The sequence below is a fragment of the Lathamus discolor genome, chromosome 2, assembly GCF_037157495.1.
Source record: "Lathamus discolor isolate bLatDis1 chromosome 2, bLatDis1.hap1, whole genome shotgun sequence".
Lineage (NCBI taxonomy): Eukaryota > Metazoa > Chordata > Aves > Psittaciformes > Psittacidae > Lathamus > Lathamus discolor.
Genome location: NC_088885.1, coordinates 27,329,093 through 27,348,519, shown reverse-complemented (window position 1 = coordinate 27,348,519; position 19,427 = coordinate 27,329,093). Strand labels below are relative to the sequence as shown.

Sequence of the window (19,427 nt, the reverse complement as noted above, 5' to 3'; positions counted from 1 at the left end):
AACTGACTTTAAGTTGATATTAATGGTCTGATTTCACCATATATTCCACTACCATTTTAATTATATATTTGGCAAAGCTCTTCAAAACAGTGCAGGCCTCCCCTGAATTTTTATTACACTGAAATCGTACATGAAGTTAAAGTGATGACTGGCTTAATATTGCCTGCATTTTATGCCTTGTTGCTTTTTCTGTTTCAAGCTTAACCAGAGGTGATTTTCTAATATGCACTATTGCAGACAGACTCTGTATTACCTCATGTTCCACTGGCTGTTAATCCCTGTGTGGGATGTGGTGATTTCTCACAACTACCAGAATGTAAGATACTGTGACATCAAATACACACACTTCGAATATTATGGCCAATTCTGTATGCTCTTTAAAGAACACAAGCATAAAGGGAGACAATTAAGACCATTGAATCTGAATCTGTGAAATAGTTATTCATTACTGTCCTTGTTCAGCTGGCATAGTTAATTTTCTTCCTAGTAGCCGGTACTGTGCTATGTTTTGGCTTTAGTCTGAGAATAATGTTGATAAGACATTGATGTTTTTTAGTTGTTTCTAAGTAATGCTTACTGTAAGTCAGGGACTTTTGAATCTCATACTCTGCCAGTGAGGAGGGCCACAAGAAGCCATGAGAGAGCGGAGACAGGACACCTGACCCAAACTAGCCAAAGTGGTATTCCATACCACAATATGTCATGCCAGTATAGGAATTGCCAGTATAAGAACATGGCACGTCATGCCAGTAATGGTATGGAACTGAGGGGAGTTATCTAGAAGGGCAGATCAATGCTTGTGTTGGGCTGGGTCAGCGGGTCGTGAGCAACTGTATTGTGCATCACTTGTCTTTCTTGGATTTATTTCTTTCTCTCTTTTCCTTATTATTTCTTTCTCTCTTTTCCTTATTATTTCTTCTTCTTCTTCTTCTTCTTATTATTATTATTATATTTTACTTTATTCGATTATCAAGCTGTTCTTATCTCAGCCTACCATTCCTACCTTCTTCCAGTTCTTCTCCCCATCCCACTGAGGAGGGAGGAAGTGAGTGAGCAACTGGCTGCATGGTACATAGTTGCTGTTGGGGTTAAACCACAACAGTTATTAAATACTGTGTTATATTACATCATCATTCATATTTTTGTTGCGGCAGATCATCTTGGACAAAAATGTCATCCTTTTGTGTTTCATTTCTGTGGATTTTAAGAAGGTTCGTAACTGAATGAGCATTTCTTCACACATGTTTACTACAAAGTAACATGTAGGCTCCTATAAAACAATGTGTTTGTGAACAAGTACTAGCATTCTGTCTATTCAGTGAGTCAAACTCTCTTTATACTGCACAAACAGTTTTTATTTCATGGGGTTTACCCATTTGTGTCAGCAAGCTGGTCAGCAGCTCTGCTGAGCCACGTGTCTGTCCTGCCCCTTTTGCCAGCTCCTGGCGTCTCCTGGAGCTGATTGACTTGTGAGTGGAGGGTTTCCTCTGTGTTGAAAAGCAGCCAGGTGGTGGAGAGCCACCACTGGGATTCTCCTACCTCTTGCTTGTAATTACAATTGTTTGGCCATGGTTCAGCACTCTTCTGTGTTCAGACAAGCTGCATCTGCTGTAATAACCCGCCAAAAGCTGGTATCAACCCAGTCAACCAAATGTCTGTGCTACAGCTATCTGCGGAAAAAAAAAAAAAAAATAAAATTAAATTTCCAAGATTTTTACCAAACAGCATTTGTAAATTAGGTATTTCTTTGGAACTAACATAGATTTGTGGCTCTTCTCTTAACTTTCTGCCTGAAGAGCTGATATCTGAAGATGACTGAAATAAAAATTTGTACGGGAACTATTTATTGGTTATCATTAATAATGAATGACTATAGTAATAAAAAACTGTAAACTGTAAATTAATTCCAGAGTGGAATTTCTGTTTCTGGTTTTACGTGCAAATTATTAGGGCAAACTTACACTTTGAAAGTGTAGCAGCAAACTGAGCTGGTTTAATTTCTGTCCACTTGAACTGTGTATTCATATCAGCTGTGTATTCATTTGTTCAGTGTTACTACTACTCCTTTCTGTTTAGTTCTGCTTCCTTGCCTTTAGCTGAGATAAAAATGTTTTCTCTATTATGTTTTATTTTCTGTTTATGGCAGAACATATCAGTACTACAGCAGTCTGTTCAAACACCTGTACATTAAATCTTATTTTTGCCCTAATTACTGTCATCCCTATGTAGTATCAGGAGAAACAAGCTCTTCTACTCTTTGCAGGAGGTGTCACAGTAAAGAAGCAGTCCCGTCACCGAGTCATCATCCAGCTCCCTGCCAACGGTGGTCGAGAGTGCCCAGACTCTTTGTTTGAGGAAAAGGAATGTGAAGCTTCTCCCATATGCTATAGCTACAGGTACTGTTAATCAGCAGAGGCAACTCAGGCATGATTTTTCAACTTGTACTGCTACTAGAGTTTGCTGAATTAACAGTAGGTGGCTCTCTGGTGGTAGATGTGCCATCCCTGGAGACATCCATGGCCAGGCTGTTTGTGGCTCTGAGCAACCTGATCTAGTTGAAGATTCCCTGCTCATTGCAGGGGGAGTTTGAAAGTTCTTTTTGAACTTTCAAAAGTTTGAAAGACCTTTGAAGTTCTTTTCCAATCCAAACTATTCTATGATCCTATGATTCTAATATGTATTATGTAGAAAAATAGGATTCATAGCTACTATATCAAGCTTTCAGAACAGAACATAGATTTAGTTGGGCCCATAGTGAATCGCTAGTTCATTTTGTTCCGGTTTCTTTGCAGGAACATGGCAACAACTAAGAATTATTTTCCAGGATAAATATTTCCTAGCAACAAATTTGACATTCCATACCATTAAAAGAAAATCTTACCTTCTAAACTATCCAAAGCATTGTAATGCAGCATTGTCTGTTTAGGAGAGCTGAGTCGTATGCCACACTGTGCCATGCATTGTATCCTCTATCTTTTCATCCTGTCAGCCCTGATACAGTCCACAGTTGATTATATCCTCTAATAGACAAAATTGTTTGTGTTGACCTGATCTTCACCAGAGAATGCTGGGAACTGTTCCAGCAGGTGGGGCTCTCCAGCCTAACTGCATAAGAAAATTTTCAGGCGGTTCCATAGTATGCATCTGAGCAGTACGGGAAGGTCTAGACATATGACAAGGTCTGGCTGTTGACACAATCAAAATATAGAAAATTCTGATGCAGTTGGTTGGATTTACTTGACAAAATTTTAAAAATTCCTTTTTTTTTTGATGAATAATGAATATCAAACGTTTTTTGGAAGCCAATGTTCTGCTTCTCCCATGAAATTACTCTCTGTTGCAGAGGTGCAAATAGAATTTAATCTTTTTTTAGTGAAACAAAATTGACATTAAAGAAATACGATACTTTCATCATCTGGTACAAATTATTACTGCAAATTCATTAGGAGATCACACTGTATGTAAATGAAAGATATGAAAGGATGTAAAAGAGCATTGGGAAACTACTAAAATCAATACTCCAAACATCAGAGAAGAATAGCTTGACAACTTTTTCTGGTTGATACCAGAGCCAGAGTTTTATCTTTTAAAATGCTGGCTCTTCCTTGTCTCTTTAGTACATTCAGTATCAAATTTTCTTCAGCTAGTGCATTATAATATGCTGAGCAGAAGAAAGAAGAATTGCTAGGGAGGGGTAGATGAGGTGATTTGTGTTTCATGACACAAACTAATACTAAACACATTTTCTCTCTATTTCCTTTAGCATCTTTCTGACCTATGTACATGCTGCAACAGATGGACTCACATGTTCAGCTTGGCTCATGCCTTAGTTCAGATACTGGCCCCCAGAGGCAGGTTGCAACGAAACTTGAGGTGCAAAACCATTGAGATAATTATAAACACGAGAGCAGCTGATGGCTTGAGCTGTGGATGTAGCGTTTTTTTTTTTCCTCCCATTCTGAGTAGTTCAGACAACTGTGGATTATTTGAGACGTGGCAATAACCAGACTTGTCTGGGTTTGTTATATTTAAGGCCTAGGGTATTCTGCATCACTAGAAGGAACTTCTTAAAAGTAGCAGTTTACATTCATGACAAAATTATTTAAGAAGCACAGTACTTCATTTGTTTTTCAATTTTTTTGCATGTTCTTTTTGTCTGTGTTTTATTTTGATGTGGTCTGGGCCCATATTCACACTGTGTTGGATCTCTTGGTACGCTTCACATTTGCCATTCAGTTACTGGAGACCCCAGGTGCTCTGGGATTGCCTGAGGCACCCTCATAGACATTTAGACTGACTGTCCCAATACTTTGCTCTAGCTGGGGTTTCTGTTTGCTTCTGATTTCTCCTTTTGGGGTAGTATTTGGAAGATGAAGCTTTGCAGAGGAATTTGTTCGTTATGAAAACTTTACCTTTGTAATCTTCATTTGAAGTTTTAGAAAACAAAATGTAAATCGCAAGACTTTGCTCATCTGACCTCATCTTTGTCTCTAACTCCAAGACTTGTTTGTGGTTCAAGCAAGGCAGAATGGCTCCACTTGCTGTTGTGTTGCAAGGCATGCCTAAGGGAAGGGAAGGGGGGAAGACCTGGGACAGAGCAAAGAAGGAAGAGGAGGAAATGCTCTGACACCTATGTGAAACAGTACTTATTGCCAAAAGACACTCCCAGTACTGCATGAATCAGAAATCAACCCTGGATCTTTACCTCTGGACTGTATTTTCGAAACTTCCAACACATCTTTACTTCGCTGAGATATGTGGAAAAAAAAAGAAATGAAAGTGAGAAAGAGGAGAGGTTTATTAGGGCATGCTAGTATTTAAAAGTCATCCTTATTTAATGGATCCATGTTGGTTTTATGAGATGTAAGTGTCACATCCCTAAATCTACTTTTCAAATTTTAGTATGTCATTTTGTTGACTGGTAAGGTACTCTGAGCATGCTCAGGTATAAATCCATAGCAAAGAAATTCTTTTGTTAAATGGGTATTCAAGTAATACAATTTAATTCCTTTATATAGTATTCTCTTTTTTGAAATTTCTTTCTCACATGTTATATAAGTGTGCTAATACTTTGTATTAATGTATAATCCTCATATTGTTGTTTATATTCACTTTGTATTTATAACGTAGTGTTAATGTACCTTTGTACTTTGAAATTCTTGAAAATATGGTTTGCTTTCTCTTTCTTCCTTTACCTCCTCCTTCCTTCCCCGTGTTCTCAGTGGCCTAGTCCTAAAAGGAGCAAAAAAGTTAACAGGAAAGAGGGAAAAGTTTACAGTATTGTTACTATTCATCGTGAACTGTCTGGGACCAGTTAGCGTTAATAAGCAACATCTTATGATAGTTTCTAATACTGTGTAGTACTTGTGCTGCCTCAGTTTTGATGGCTACAAGTTTAGATGGATTGTTTGCAGTTGATTGCTTCCTCCCTCATTTCAGGTGGAAGACCCACAAGTGGCGCAGGTGCCAGCTAGTACCATGGTACGTGCGCCAGGACAGTCCAGGAGCACATGAGACTTGTGGACCTGGGCTACAAGCAAGAGGTTAGACCCTTTGTTTCTGTCCTTTATTCTTCAGAAATCTAGAGCTGCATTAGTGTGGGAGATGCCTAGAATTTTCGTTTTTATAACCTAACATTTATTTTTAGGTAACTTTATATGCATTGGCAAAGGAAAATACTGAATGCTAGCAGTGTGCTTCCTAACCAGTTTCTGACAAATGTTTTATTCATAATATATCAGTGTTAACCTATTTCTAAGTATAGCTACATTAGTCACTAATTATATGGCATTGTTTGTTCAGTTTATTTCACTACACTTACCTGAAGCAAGTTTGCAGAGGTGTTTCTGGAAAGTATGTGCTCTTAACCAGCTGCTGGTTGGACTTCAGAATCACTGACCCTTTAAGCCCAGCTATCCAGACATTTTTCCACCATTTCCATCTAATAGCAAATAATTTTTGCATTCAGTTCCAGCTTTACTGTCACCTGTCTTCATAGAGAATTTTGTAGTTTGAACAAAATCGCATGTGTGTGACTCTGTTAAATGTAATCAGGAGAAGGTGTTTATTAGGTGCATTAAATAAATTCTGTGTGAAAATAATTGTACTTCCTACATACTGTGTTACAGTGACTGAATTGCTTTGAACTACTAGTCAACCCTGAATTCCAGGAAGGTTTTTTTCTTTTGCCTTTTCTGAGTGCAAACTCCTATCCGTTAAAACAATATTGGCTCAGCAGATTGTGGAATTCCTGAGCAAGGACACTGCTAACTGCAGAAGAGAAATGTTCAGGTCATTAACTTCCTTGAAGTATTAGAGGAGGTTATGATGTACTTAAAAAAGTCATAGCATAAATCTTCAGCTAGTACCTCCTACCACTTACTCACTGTTGCAGGAGATTAATTTAGGACTTACCACAAAATAAAACCTGAAGGTATTGCCTGCTAATACAAAAGACTTCTGACTGTGGTAATTCTTTCAAAGGTCTATCAGTAATGCAGTCTAATTCTAGCAGCTCTGGAGGATAACATTCAGATTGCACACTGAGAAGATAAGATTTCTATCTTTGATGGTAGGAGTTCAGATAATGCGAAATGTTGCGTTGTATTTGTGTGGCAGTACCTAAATCTCTTGGCTGCCCCAGAGTCTGTTAACAAAGAAACTGTAGTGCATGCAAATTGCTTTTTAATATTCTTGTGTGTCGTGAAACCTTTTTTTTTTTTTTCATAATTGTAACTCCAATCACTTGCAGTACATTCGCATATTAAGTAGTACAGGATTCTGGAATTACTGGCCCTACAGTTTTCAAATCTGGTAAAACAGAATGGCAAAATTTACTTCTGGTACTACACAGAGTTTGATCTTGCAATGGATGATGTTTTCAAGCAGTAGTCTCGCTCTTACAAACAGATGTAATGAAAGTAGCTCTCTAGTGTAATGCGGCCAAGCAGTAGGATGAGCAATCATTAATCAAGAACTATGGGAGCAGCTAAGCCGAAAGAAAGCAGATGGGTTTGGTAGAAATCTCTAATGTTTCCAAGATCAGCTGTTAGAAAGGGAAGATTTTTGTTTGCTTCTGTTTTTTATTAAGTCTATCCAATGTATAAGTTTTATTATAGAATACACAGAGGAAGTTATTTAAGTTGGATAGCCAAATATTACCTGTGCCTCATTCTTAAACATCTAAATCTTATCTAGCCTGTTGCAGTGATGAAAGTTACAGGCATTAAAGACAAAGCATTTTTTTGCCCAGTATTTTTTGCATTGATGTAAATGATGTAAAACATAAATGATGTAAAAACATAAGTTTTGAGCATAGGTATATTATGTATCATGTCTTAGTGTTTTAATACCTGACAATATCTTGAATATGTCTTTTGTGCTTAATAAACTCTTATTTTGAATGAGCTAAATAAACTAGTACAGCTTTTCTTTAGATTGAGAAAAGTAAAGTATTTTGTGGTTCCTTGAGCACATCTACAATGAATATGAGTTGGAAGTAAAAGTTGATTCTTTGCATTCCCTTTCCCCTCTTATGTTTCTAATTTTGCCATTAAAATAGCCATGTGTGAATTTTCAGGGAAGCTCATTATTTTGTTTGGTCCTCTGCACAAGAGTTGATTTCATGCAAGGTGCCCACAGAAGGGGTGCTGACCTGAAAGCAAGCATCTTCCTGACTGGGCTCTGCTCTGGATAGTATTAGGAAGATTTTACCAGTTTCTGAATGAAGACTTTTGAAGAGGTTTTGTCCCCTCTCTCTGCTAATTCTCCTGCGTATTTGTCCTCTCATAAAGTTTCTACAGGCTATGGAAAATGTTGCATGATAATATGTTATTAAAAATTCTTTAATCATTTATTTAAAGACAATTTTGTGATGTAGATGCAGAAAAAGACTGATCTACTGTGTAAGTCCTTTTAACCACCCCAAAATCATGAAATGCTAAACACTGAAATATGAAATCCACTTTGTATAGCGTTCTGATACTTCATTTATAATGTGGTGCTGGAATACATGTATATTGAACAGTGCATTTAACTGCTTGTTAATGATTTCTGTACAAACGTTTACCAAACTGCGAAAACTGTAGACATAGAAGCATTCCTTTTCCAGTTGAAAAAGAGTTGTCTCTGAAATTTATTATGCTTATGAGTGCAGAAATCACATATTCATCTGTTTGTGGTAATTTACTTTTGATGACAAAGTGAAACAGTATTCTTGCAGAAGTAATCTCAGCCCGTGCAATGCCTTTTCATTTTTTGTTGATATAAGTAAAGCAAGTAATTGCATTCTTGTGTGTGGGAACAGTTCTCAGTTCTTTTTAACTGCAAAGGTGTGTTGTCAATGCTATTAGTTTGTCCAGTTTCTGATATGATTGCCTATGCACAAACACTGTAATATGTAATATATCGGCAGATAGGTTAAATAAGAAATAATGGGAATGTACACCAGGGAAAAGGATCAACTGACTATACATTTATTAGCAGTTTATTCTGAACAAAATAGTCTGCTATTTTTCATACTTTAGTTAGAAAGATAATTTAATATGAAGGAAATCTAGAGGTTGGAAATTGTTAAAAATGATTGGTTAGGTGTCTGATCTTAAGAGTCTATACGTAGCGAGAGCATATGCATGCTTTGTTTTATATCACAGCTTTACTATTTACGTTTCTATTCTTCAGCTTTTTTATCACATTGGTCTTGGCAGAAGAGATATTTGGGTGAATCATAAAGTTTAGAACTATGATTCGTTGTTAAAGACGGCTCTGTTTCTAAGTGTCTTGTATAATGAAGGTTTTGTTACAAATCATGTCAGTTTAAGTGAACAAATGTCACAAAATTAGAACTTTGGTCAGTGTAGAGGAAACAGAATAAAAGGGTTTGGTGGGTTTTGTTTTTTGTTTTAAGAAAAAATTTTCTTTAGGCTGTTTTTTTAAAGAAAAATATTTGATTGTTATTCATGCACACGATGAAGTTATTTATATCTAAACCTAAGCACAGTGACATAGCATTTAATATCTAGAGCAGAAAATCCATTGTTACACTCATGAACCTTATTTGAGCAAGGCAGATAGTAATGACAGTTGTGTTGAATTTCTATGATGAATGAAAATTTGCAATATCACTGGTAAAATGGCTTTTAACAGTGGATAAGCAGGGCAGGAATGTATTATAGAATTGCAGTAACTTTAGACTTGTAATTGTCTTTTTTTCAGAACCCTCAAGAGGGAATACTATGGGTGTATCAGCTAGGAGTTTGAAACTGCCTTTTGACACTACCCAGTAGGAGTGGGACATGTAGAGAAAAGCCGTATTTTTACTGCAACAGCATTTATGTTGTGTTTATTTTTGTAACTGTTTCTCCATTAAGATGGGTAAATTGACCAAATGTCTTGATGAGTCACCTCAAATCCATGAGGGACAGGCACAAAGTGCTGGTGAATACAACATACCAATAAAAGTAAAAAAACTAGAAGAGAGTAAATGCTCAATAAAACCAGGCTACTAGCATTTGATGGGGATGTTGGCTATAAAACTCACTGTGAGAGGAACCTGCTGAAGATAGGGTGTGCTAATAGATGCTGCTTTGTATTTTTAAGGCTGACATTTATTAGCACATAACTCCAAAGTAGTGGTATACTCAGTAAGAGAGGTTAATGTATGAAGTTTGGAACCGTGAATGGTATATGTTATGTTATGCTCATATCTTTAAAAATCTTTGTCAGTAAACCTCATGTCCAGTGACATCTGAAGGAACTTACTTAGAAATAAAGTTCAAATCCCTTCTGAATCGTATAGGAAGGCCTCAGAAACTTATTAAAAAACTTGTTTTGCCAGTAGCAGATTTAAGTAGGGCTTGTTGGACTACACCCCAGTGCTAGTCAAAAGCACATGTAGCAAATGAGAAGCTCGAGTGCCCAAACTGTAATTGCCTAGTCACATCACGATGTATGTGGATGGATGCACATGTTAAGGGCTACCCCAGTGACAGAAAAGAGATCTGTAAAAGGATGCACAGCCTGCAGTCCTTGCCACTATAAATCTTCCTCACCTTTTTATAGGGGGAATCGGATGAAAATTGTTAAATCTGTCAGTGTATTCTGTAATAGCAAGAGGAAGATTATTGGTAACATTTAAGCAGAAGTATAAGTAACCTTGTTGTCAGAGAAAATACCTGACTAGCTGTGCTTGATGTCACTGGGAATTGACCATTATTAAAGAGCTGATCCTGAGTTCCTGCTATTTTTCATTTGCAGGGTGTACATAGAGTTACTTGAAAGACAGTGGAGCAGGGGATTGGGGAAAGCTTCCCAGGATGGCTGTGAGGACATGAGGAAGCCTTGCAGGCTTCTTTGGGCGCTGGGAAGGCTCAGAGGCAGCACTGGTAGTCAAAAGCCCTTTCCTCTCACTGTGGCTAAGCACGCAGAGCAGCCTGCTTCTCTGGGCATTGCTTATGGGGTTGGAGGATTTGCTCTTGTGGGGGTTTTGTGCCCTGATTGAAAGCACAAGGAAGGAGACAAAATCCTGAAGGAGCAGTGTTCCTTCATGGAGCTACAAAAACTATTTAAACAGATGAGAGTGCCCTATTGTCAGATTCATGTTTTAGTCACTGCAAAGGACAACGGGCAGCTTCAGGTTTTTTACTGAAGTGAGAATTTGGGCAAAAGTGCTGAAGAGCACTATTTTACATGAGAAATTAATTTTTTATGGGCAAAACAAGAGCCAGAATCTCCAGACATTGTTCAACAGAACATAATATGTTACTCTCTTTGGCTCCTGTTTTTATGATAATATTGGCATGTGCTCCTGCTTAAGATGCTTCACGATAGAAACATTTAATCATGGAGTATCTAGTCTGTGGTGTCCCACAGAAGAAAAACCCAAATGACATAAAACCATAGATGCATTCATAGCCTGTGCAGCATTGATAGGTGTAAAAGAGTTAGTATGCTGAAATAATTCTTGCCTTTCTATAAATGAAACAATATTTTTATTGTTAAAAATCATAGAATCATAGAATAGTTGGGCTTGGAAAGGACCTCAAGATCATCTAGTTCCAACCCCACTTCCGTGGGGCAGGGGCACCTCCCACTAAACCATGTCACCCAAGGCCCTGTCCAACCTGGCCTTGAACACTGCCAGGGGTGGAGCATTCACAGCTTCCCTGGTCAACCCATTCCAGTGCCTCACCACCCTAACAGTAAAGAACTTCCTCCTTATATCCAATCTAAACTTCCCCTGTTTCAGTTTTAACCCATTACCCCTTGTCCTATCACTACAGTCCCTAATGAAGAGTCCCTCCACAGCATGCAGCCTTCTCTTCTCCAGGCTGAACAGCCCCAAGTTCCTCAGCCTGTCTTCATACGGGAGGTGCTCCAGTCCCCTGATCATCCTCGTGGCCCTCCTCTGGACTTATTCCAGCAGTTCCATGTCCTTTTTATGTTGAGGACACCAGAACTGCACACAATACTCCAGGTGAGGTCTCACAAGAGCAGAGTATTGGGGCAGGATCACCTCCTTCGACCTGCTGGTCACGCTGCTTTTGATGCAGCCTAGGATACGGTTGGCTTTCTGGTCTGCAAGCGCACACTGAAGCTGCCTAATGTTCATTTTCTCATAGACCAACACCCCCAAGTCCTTCTCCACAGGGCCTCTCTGAATCTCTGAATATTATAACAAATACTTAAATACTTAACAATTGAAAAAATGGTATCACGTGTTGTAAAACAAAGAATATAGAGCAAACCCATTTATAAAACCATTTATATTTTAGCTGTAGGAGTCACTGAATCTCACAGCTCAGTGAAATCTCAGTGAAGTATACTAGTGATAGTAACAACTGGCAAGGTTTTTATATGAACCCACACATAAAAAAGACTTGTAAAAATACAATCTTAGTGTTTCATTGTGCCAACAACAAATATATTAGCCTGTAGTCCCCTGTGCCTTGGTGGAAATAATGCTATCCGATAAAGTTTTAATTACATCAAAGTCCCTGTCTTGGAAATTTAGACCGAAGCTTATTTCACACCTTTCTTCTGGGAGATAATTGTTAAATACCAAAACAATTTTATAAGTGGTTTCCATGTAAATGTGATTGGTTTTTTAGCTGTACTTGTGTTTTATGTTTTCACGTAACAATTATTTGGGCTTAATACATTAATAGAAGTACCATGCTCTTTACACTTCCTGCTAATGTCTGTAATAAATATAACATGGTTGTATAGGCAAAATAATTAGTCTGGCACTGCATGGCTTTATAGTAGTTGAAGACATTTCTCTGTATAGGGAGCTAATCATCGATCTCAGTGATTTTTACAGAATAGAATTAAAGAACCATAGATTTGATCAGAGAGGCAGGGGATGAGTTTGCCTGAATTAGGTTGTGAGTGAAAAATTAACTCCAGTAACAGTAAGAGCTTTTCAGATGTCAAGTAAGACAATTACCTGGCCAAAATAATGTATTAATGGAATGCATACAGTTGTCAAAGTCCCAGCTTGAAGTAGTGGAAAAATACCCTCCCTTCAACAGTCACAAGGAGTATAGACCTTTCAAATTGATAGTCAAATCTGAATAACAGGAAAATGGAATATAGAGCAAATCATCCAAGTCTTGTCAACTAGAAGTAACATGAATAGTTATGGACAGGCACTGTGAAAATTAACAATTCAGGAATTGATTTAGTATGCCAGGCTATCCTCTAATTTGTGTTGTTATTAAGGCAAAATATTTAGGCCTCAAGAATGAAGAGTTTTTCTGTTTTGATTGCTACAACACAACTGACAGTCTGGAAAAATTAGACGCGCGAATGTAAATCTGAAAAAAATTTATGACAAAGTGAATAACCATCCACAGAATAATGTTTAATAACCAAGATAGGTGAGGGAATGAATATTGGCTTAAATAAAAACTCAAAGCTAGATAGAAAGAATGTTCTTCGGTGGACAGTGTTTATGGCCTATCAAAGGACTAGATGGAGATGCAGTATGTAAAATGGATATTAAACTTTTCAAAAAGGGTATTAAAAAGTATTGGGTTAATCAGTGGACTGTCTTTTAATCCTTGGCTAGGTATAGTTTTCATTACTAAAAATGGTGGCCTATATCTCCCTGAGAAAGCTGCAAAGATAATACAGTTACTTTTGCTGATGCATGCACATGCCAAGGTCAACCAGGTTTACCTTAGGGAAACCAGTGAGTTATTAGCAGAAAATATCTCACAAGAATCCGAAATCATAGCCTAGGCTTGTATTAGAAGGTGCTGGTTTGACTTGTTATTTTCAAAAATAATTGTGCAATTTTAGAAATTCTATAGTAGGTACAGTAAACACATTCTTCAAATAGCTTTTATATGGATTTTCAATTTTTAGATAGCTGATTTTGCTTATTGAATCACTATAATAATATCTGAAGAAAAAAGCGTTCCCTTGATTAAACTATACTAATAATAATAGCATTTGTCAGAATAATTGTACTAGACAAGGTTAGGGTAAGTCCCCAAATAAGCTCAACTTAATGCAGTACTGAGCCTATTACAAACAGTGCTGGCAGCCCTACCCCAAAGGGTAGTCAAGGATCAGGGAAACTGTTTGCTTAGCATCTCTGGAAAAAGAAACTCCCCTCCTTTTCACAGTGTTTTATTGCAGATGTGTAGCAAAGACAATTCACTTGGGACCTTTGGATGTTTTAGTAGGCACACAGGCTTGAAGTAGACCATTTGAGTCATCAAGTTCAGCTTGCTACAGTCATCATGAGGTAGAGACTTAGTTTAGAACTGTCTGACAAAATCTGGTCACTAAACCTTTAAAATTACCTGGCAGCAATCTAAAAAAATAGTTTCCACAACTGTTTCCTCCAGCAGATAGCACTTACAGCAAGTTCTCTATTTTATTCTGAAACGTTGCATTCAAACCCCATTTTTCTCCAACAGTTGAACCTGATTATGCCATAATTGGTTAGCAAAATTTACATTTTTTTTTCAATTCACATACCAATAGAACAATTATTGTGAATACAATTGAAGTACTATGCTTAAATTATGGAATCAAGTGTATTATAAAACGTGATATTCCCTCATATATATGCAGAATGATATATTGTGTTCAGAGGCAATGTTCCTGCAACAACTGGTGACCCAAATTACTTTCACAGTCATTATGAGGTACTGCATCTACTGTGTGCTGTCAGATGCCAAGAAGCATAAATATTATTCTATTGCGTAAACAAACAACTAGAAGTTTCCAATCTTATTACTGCTTAATAAGTTTTATGTTGTTTTGGGGGAGGAAATAAAATTAGATTTACTGAGGCTTTGGTTAGAATCATAGATAAGCAACCAGTTAAAAAGAAAATCCATGGGAAACAATAATAGAGCATAGTTAGGGGCTATATTAACGAAACTTCCCTATTCTTTGTAAATCCTTGTGTCCCAACTGCTTCCTTTTGTGCCACCTGAAGTTTTCTTAAGAAACATTTTTTTTTTTTGCTATAAGAAGCTTTTATTCAGGACTTGGCTGTCCTGTTATAAAAAGCTGTACCCATATTGGCTGATACTCCACCGCTAGCAATCATGCTTTGTCCTTCAACCCTTTTTCAAGACTAGAAATTACTGAAGAGCATCAGGCAGCAATACTGTTGAGTGGTTAAGTGGTATCCACAACACAAATATGTTTTAAATTTTATGTCTATCCCTTTTTCTAAAACACATGCTGCTGATAAAACTTTATAAACTAATCACTACTTTAAATGATATTGCAAGTTTTCTTAATGTCTGAGTTATAGGCTGTGTCAGTAGGAAAAATGATGATGTGAAATGTGGTATAACGGGTGTGGATAACATGGTGCAACCTTTATAATATTTATAATTGTCTGTAGAACTTTTTTTTTTGCCTTTTTTTTTTTTTTTTCCGCCTGGTGATTCCCGATAAATAGTGATTTAAACAGAATCTCCATAAAGTCAGAAATGCCAAATGTATTCGTTCAAGATATAATGGATCACAAATATTAGATTGTTGTATAGCTATTCTGGGCTTTCAGTGTGATTTTGTGGAGAATATTGCATACTTACTAAACTGAACAGAGGCATTCATGAAAAAAATGCTGAATTAAACCCCATCCCTTTTTGCTTCCAGCAATTACTTGTCGTAGACAAGATGGAGGACAGGCTGACATCAGCGAGTGCCTTAAATATGCTGGCCCATTACCATCCCTAACACAGATGTGCCAGATTCCCTGCCAAGATGACTGTCAGTTTACAAACTGGTCAAAGTTTTCTTCCTGTAACGGGGACTGTGGAGGAGTCAGGACAAGAAAACGCACTCTTGTTGGTAAGAATAACTAGAAAAATAATGCATCTTTTATTAATTATTGTTACTGCTTTAATTAAAACCTGCATTGTTCTGAGGTGCCTTTATAAGAAGCAAGCACTGTTTGTCGTCGTGGCAGAAAGCAGTCCCAGTGTCACTGCCATGCTTTATATACTGTCAGTGGAACAAAGAAACACAGGAGAACAAACTTCTGCCATATGTCTCAGACTCTTAATTACTCGGAAGTGGCTAGGCAGAAGATGGGAGAATATAGGAGGCCAGGGTTTCTTCTAAATGGAGCACACATAGTAAACAGGAAAGCAGGCCATTTCTTTTCCTGACAGGCAAGCAAAAGATGTCAGGAAGGTTGCTAGTTTATGGTTTATCCTTTGTACAGTTATACCATTGAGATTATCAATTTGTGCTAAACATTTAACAAATATAAGAGGCAGACCTTTGAGATTAAACTCTCAAGCAATTCCTCTGAGTTACAGATTTAAATATGAAAATATTTTTTCAAAAGCTTTCTCTTTTTTTTTTTCTTTTTTGCTTAAACTTTATTTTACTGATAGTTTTCAGGCAAATATTGGACAATTTAGTGAATGTTGAAAAGCATGTAACTCATAGACACTGACTGATTGGCTTAATGGTGTAAAAAGCCAAAGACCTTGGGGTCTTAAGCATAATGTAGGTATTGTGGGGCACTTGGCCCTTACTTTGATGCTTTAGTTAACAGGATAAAAATTGTTTCCAATTATGTCCAACCCTTGTCCACAAACTTTTCTTTGATCCATGAGATGGACACTGTGAAACATTTTTTTTTGTTTGGTTTTGTTTTGTTTGTTTTTTTTTTTAATTTCTTCTGCATGAAATGAAGAGAAGCATGCTTTGCGTCTAAATTATAACTAAAATCTCAAGAGTGAGATTTGGCTTCTGTTAGAGCACCATTTGCCAATTAGTCTGTATTTCTGTGGAGGAAAGCTAGCTGAGGGGGGTGCCCATTAGCAGTCTCGAAAAGAACGTGATATGATCCAAACAGTATCCTCTGCTCCATCTCCCTGTAAATCAGAAAACCTGTGGCTGATGAATAATTCATGATCCTCAAGAAGGCTCACTGTGACTGTCTCATAATTCCAGTGAACTTTATGCCAGGTTTGCTTCCACAAGGGGAAAAAAACCCTGGCGAACAATTTTTATTGTTATGAAAAAAACCAAAGAACCAAACACAAAAGGAACCACAAACATAAAAAAAAAACAAAAGCAAACAAAAAAAAAAAAAACCAAAACAATAAAACAAGAAAGAAAAGATTCTCTTACCACGCTTTTAACACTTCAAAATATTTTCCTGACCCTGATTGAAGTAATCCCTTCAAACTTGCTAAGACGGTGCTATGTTCTGTGGTGTATTCTCTGTAGCAATGTGATAAAGCTGACTTGGAGTGACTTTATAATTATTTCTGGTAAAATGAGTAGGAGAAGTGTATTTTTAGTATGCAGTTGTTTTGTCAAAAGAAAGATAAACTTTTCTTCAGGTACCTTTTTATATTCTAAATGAAGGCAACACTGAGGGTGCTGCAAGGTTGTGTCCAGTGTCTTGTTTTGAGTAAAAAGGAAAATAGAATAATAATTTCTAGTAATTTCTAAATAATAAGGATTTTTAAAACTACTTTTGCAAAGACTTGTACATTAATATACGTGAGCTGTCTAGTATGGAAAGGAAAACCAACCAAATTTTACCAAAGAAGATTAAAAACTGACTTAATGCAAAGTGGAAGGTGAGTGGATGTCTATACTCCAGTTGGGGAAGGTAGAAGAGGAGAGATGTGACAAGAAACAAATTCACCGAAGGAGCTTATTCTATTAGAGGGGAACAATGATAATTATTAACAAATGTGCTGTAACGTGGTAAAATTAAAGGATTTAAACATTTTGAAAGAAGGCACTACTATAGTAAAGTTGCATGGTATTTCCTTCTGCAATTTCCTTCATTTTGAGGAAGCTTTATCCAGAGACTTTTTTATTAGACTGCTTGCTGCTGCTGAAACAGGAGAAAAAGAGTATATTTGTTTAATTGCTAACTTTTTCAAACTGTATGCCCCAAGCACTTTTCTTTAAATTAGATATAAATATATGGCTTTATTATAAAAGATGTTGCCTTTGTGTAAATGTAGGTATCAGTTACTTCAGAAATTCATGTCATTAACCTGAATGAATTAATGTAACTAGTTTTAGGCATATGTATTTAATTGCAAGCATTTGTTACAGGTGTCTAAATGAATTTTTTAAGGAGATGTATACTGTTACAAACTTTCTAAAATAATTATTTCTCTTTCTAGGAAAAAGTAAGAAAAGAGATAAATGCAAAAATTCTCAGTTGTATCCTCTGATTGAGAATCAGTTTTGTCCGTGTGACAAGTACAGTGCTCAGCCTGTGGGAATTTGGTCGGACTGTATTTTACCAGAGGGTAAGATGGAAGTGTTGCTGGGAATGAAGGTGCAAGGAGATGTTAAGGAATGTGGACAAGGCTATCGGTACCAGGCCATGGCATGCTATGACCAAAACAATCGACTTGTGGAAACATCACGATGCAACAGTCATGGTATTTAGAAACCTCTTGTTTTTCATCTGTTTACATATCAGCTGTATACGTATCTGCTTTATTTCATATAACTTCATATACAGGTAGAATTAGCAGATTAATATTTATTGCTTTGGCTGCATTTTATCCCAAGATGCCTTCAACCCCATCACGGTTTTGCTGAGTCGCAAAATAGTAAACTTAATTTTTACTGCTTAACTACAGTACAATATGTAAAAGTTAGTAATTTACCATGATTTTACTAGGCACTTTAATAGATGATAAAAGCAAAATCTTGTTGTTTTTCCTGATAATAGTGTCTGCAAATTTGACAATAAAGCAATCTAGAAGGGTCAAATCCTCAAAAAATAAACAGGGAGAGCACAGGACTGTTTTGGAAAGGCTGAAACTATTTCCACAGATTGTTTAGATAGCTTTAATCTCCTTAAATAGCCTTATCTCTGCCATTTGCTCTTCGGCACCGTAGCAGGCATGCCTTGACCTGAGTTCAACAGCATACAACACTTTCTCTGTGTAATTCTGTCATGTGTAAAACTAGGATGTTTAAAGACTTTATATTCTTTGTACTCACATTGCTCCTGGGGGGAACGGTATTCCTTCCTAAAGTGGATGCATCTATAGTGCTAGGATCAAAACTGACACTTTCTAATTTTCAGTGAGCCAGAAGCATGCTAATTTGCATCACTGGAGTTTTTGTGTTCATTTGCTTTCATGCTTGCAGTGCAAAATTGTATCTGAGCTGTTGGTATGAAGAGCTGGATGTTAGTCTTAGTGCCATTAAAAGGTCAATGTAAGTTTAATTTGTATATGTATTATACTTTCTAATGCAAAATTAAGATAACAGAAATTTCATTTATTTACTTGGATAAAGTTAAAATAGCTAATAAAATAAATTGAATGATTTAAGGGGATTTTAATTAGTACTATTAATTCCTGTTTAGGAGCAATAAATTATGTGATAGAGACTGAATTTATCTAGCCAAGCTATAGCATATCTTTGTGATTCAATGAAAAGTGTGCATTCAGCTTAATATTGCAAAGCAAAGCTGTAAAATAATTTTGTGAAGAATTTTCTCCTATGTTTGTTTTTATTCAACATCATATTTTGCTGTAGTTAGCTCCTACTGAAAGATTAAGTTTATATACATATATCTGAATGAAAAAAATCTAAATCCTAAACTCTCACGGGACAGGAAGTCTCTTTCTCTGCTATGAGAATGTTTAATTCTGCTCTCAGTTGTCTGCTCTGGTTTGAGGTCCACAAACATTTAGTTTTGTTCTTTTGTGTAGTCTAAAGTTACAGGCTCTTTAGAAAAGACAGGCCTGGCAGGCGGGGAGGGGGAGTTGCCCTTTATGTTAGGGATAGTCTGGAGAGTACGGAACTCTGCCTGGGGGCAGGTGAGCAGTTTACAGAGAGTTTGTGGGTCAGGGTTAAAGGGAAAACAGCTATGGGAGACATTACTGTGGGGATCTGTTACAGGCCGCCTGATCAAGGAGAACCTGTGGATGAAGCACTCTACAGAC

At 36.9% G+C, this 19,427-nt stretch overlaps 1 protein-coding gene across 5 annotated transcripts in view; it reads left to right on the top strand.

Moving 5' to 3' along the window:
• THSD7A (thrombospondin type 1 domain containing 7A) overlaps window positions 1-19,427 on the top strand; it is a 233,163-nt gene that overhangs the window by 171,639 nt on the left and 42,097 nt on the right. For all 5 annotated transcript variants that reach the window (XR_010609876.1, XM_065666221.1, XM_065666220.1 and 2 more), the window contains exons 12-15: window positions 2,264-2,396; window positions 5,440-5,543; window positions 15,130-15,324; window positions 17,640-17,903. Coding sequence is in view for 4 of the 5 variants with exons in the window: in XM_065666221.1 (XP_065522293.1) it covers window positions 2,264-2,396; window positions 5,440-5,543; window positions 15,130-15,324; window positions 17,640-17,903 (696 nt within the window). In the remaining variant the exon portion in view is untranslated. The remainder of the gene's footprint in view (window positions 1-2,263; window positions 2,397-5,439; window positions 5,544-15,129; window positions 15,325-17,639; window positions 17,904-19,427) is intronic.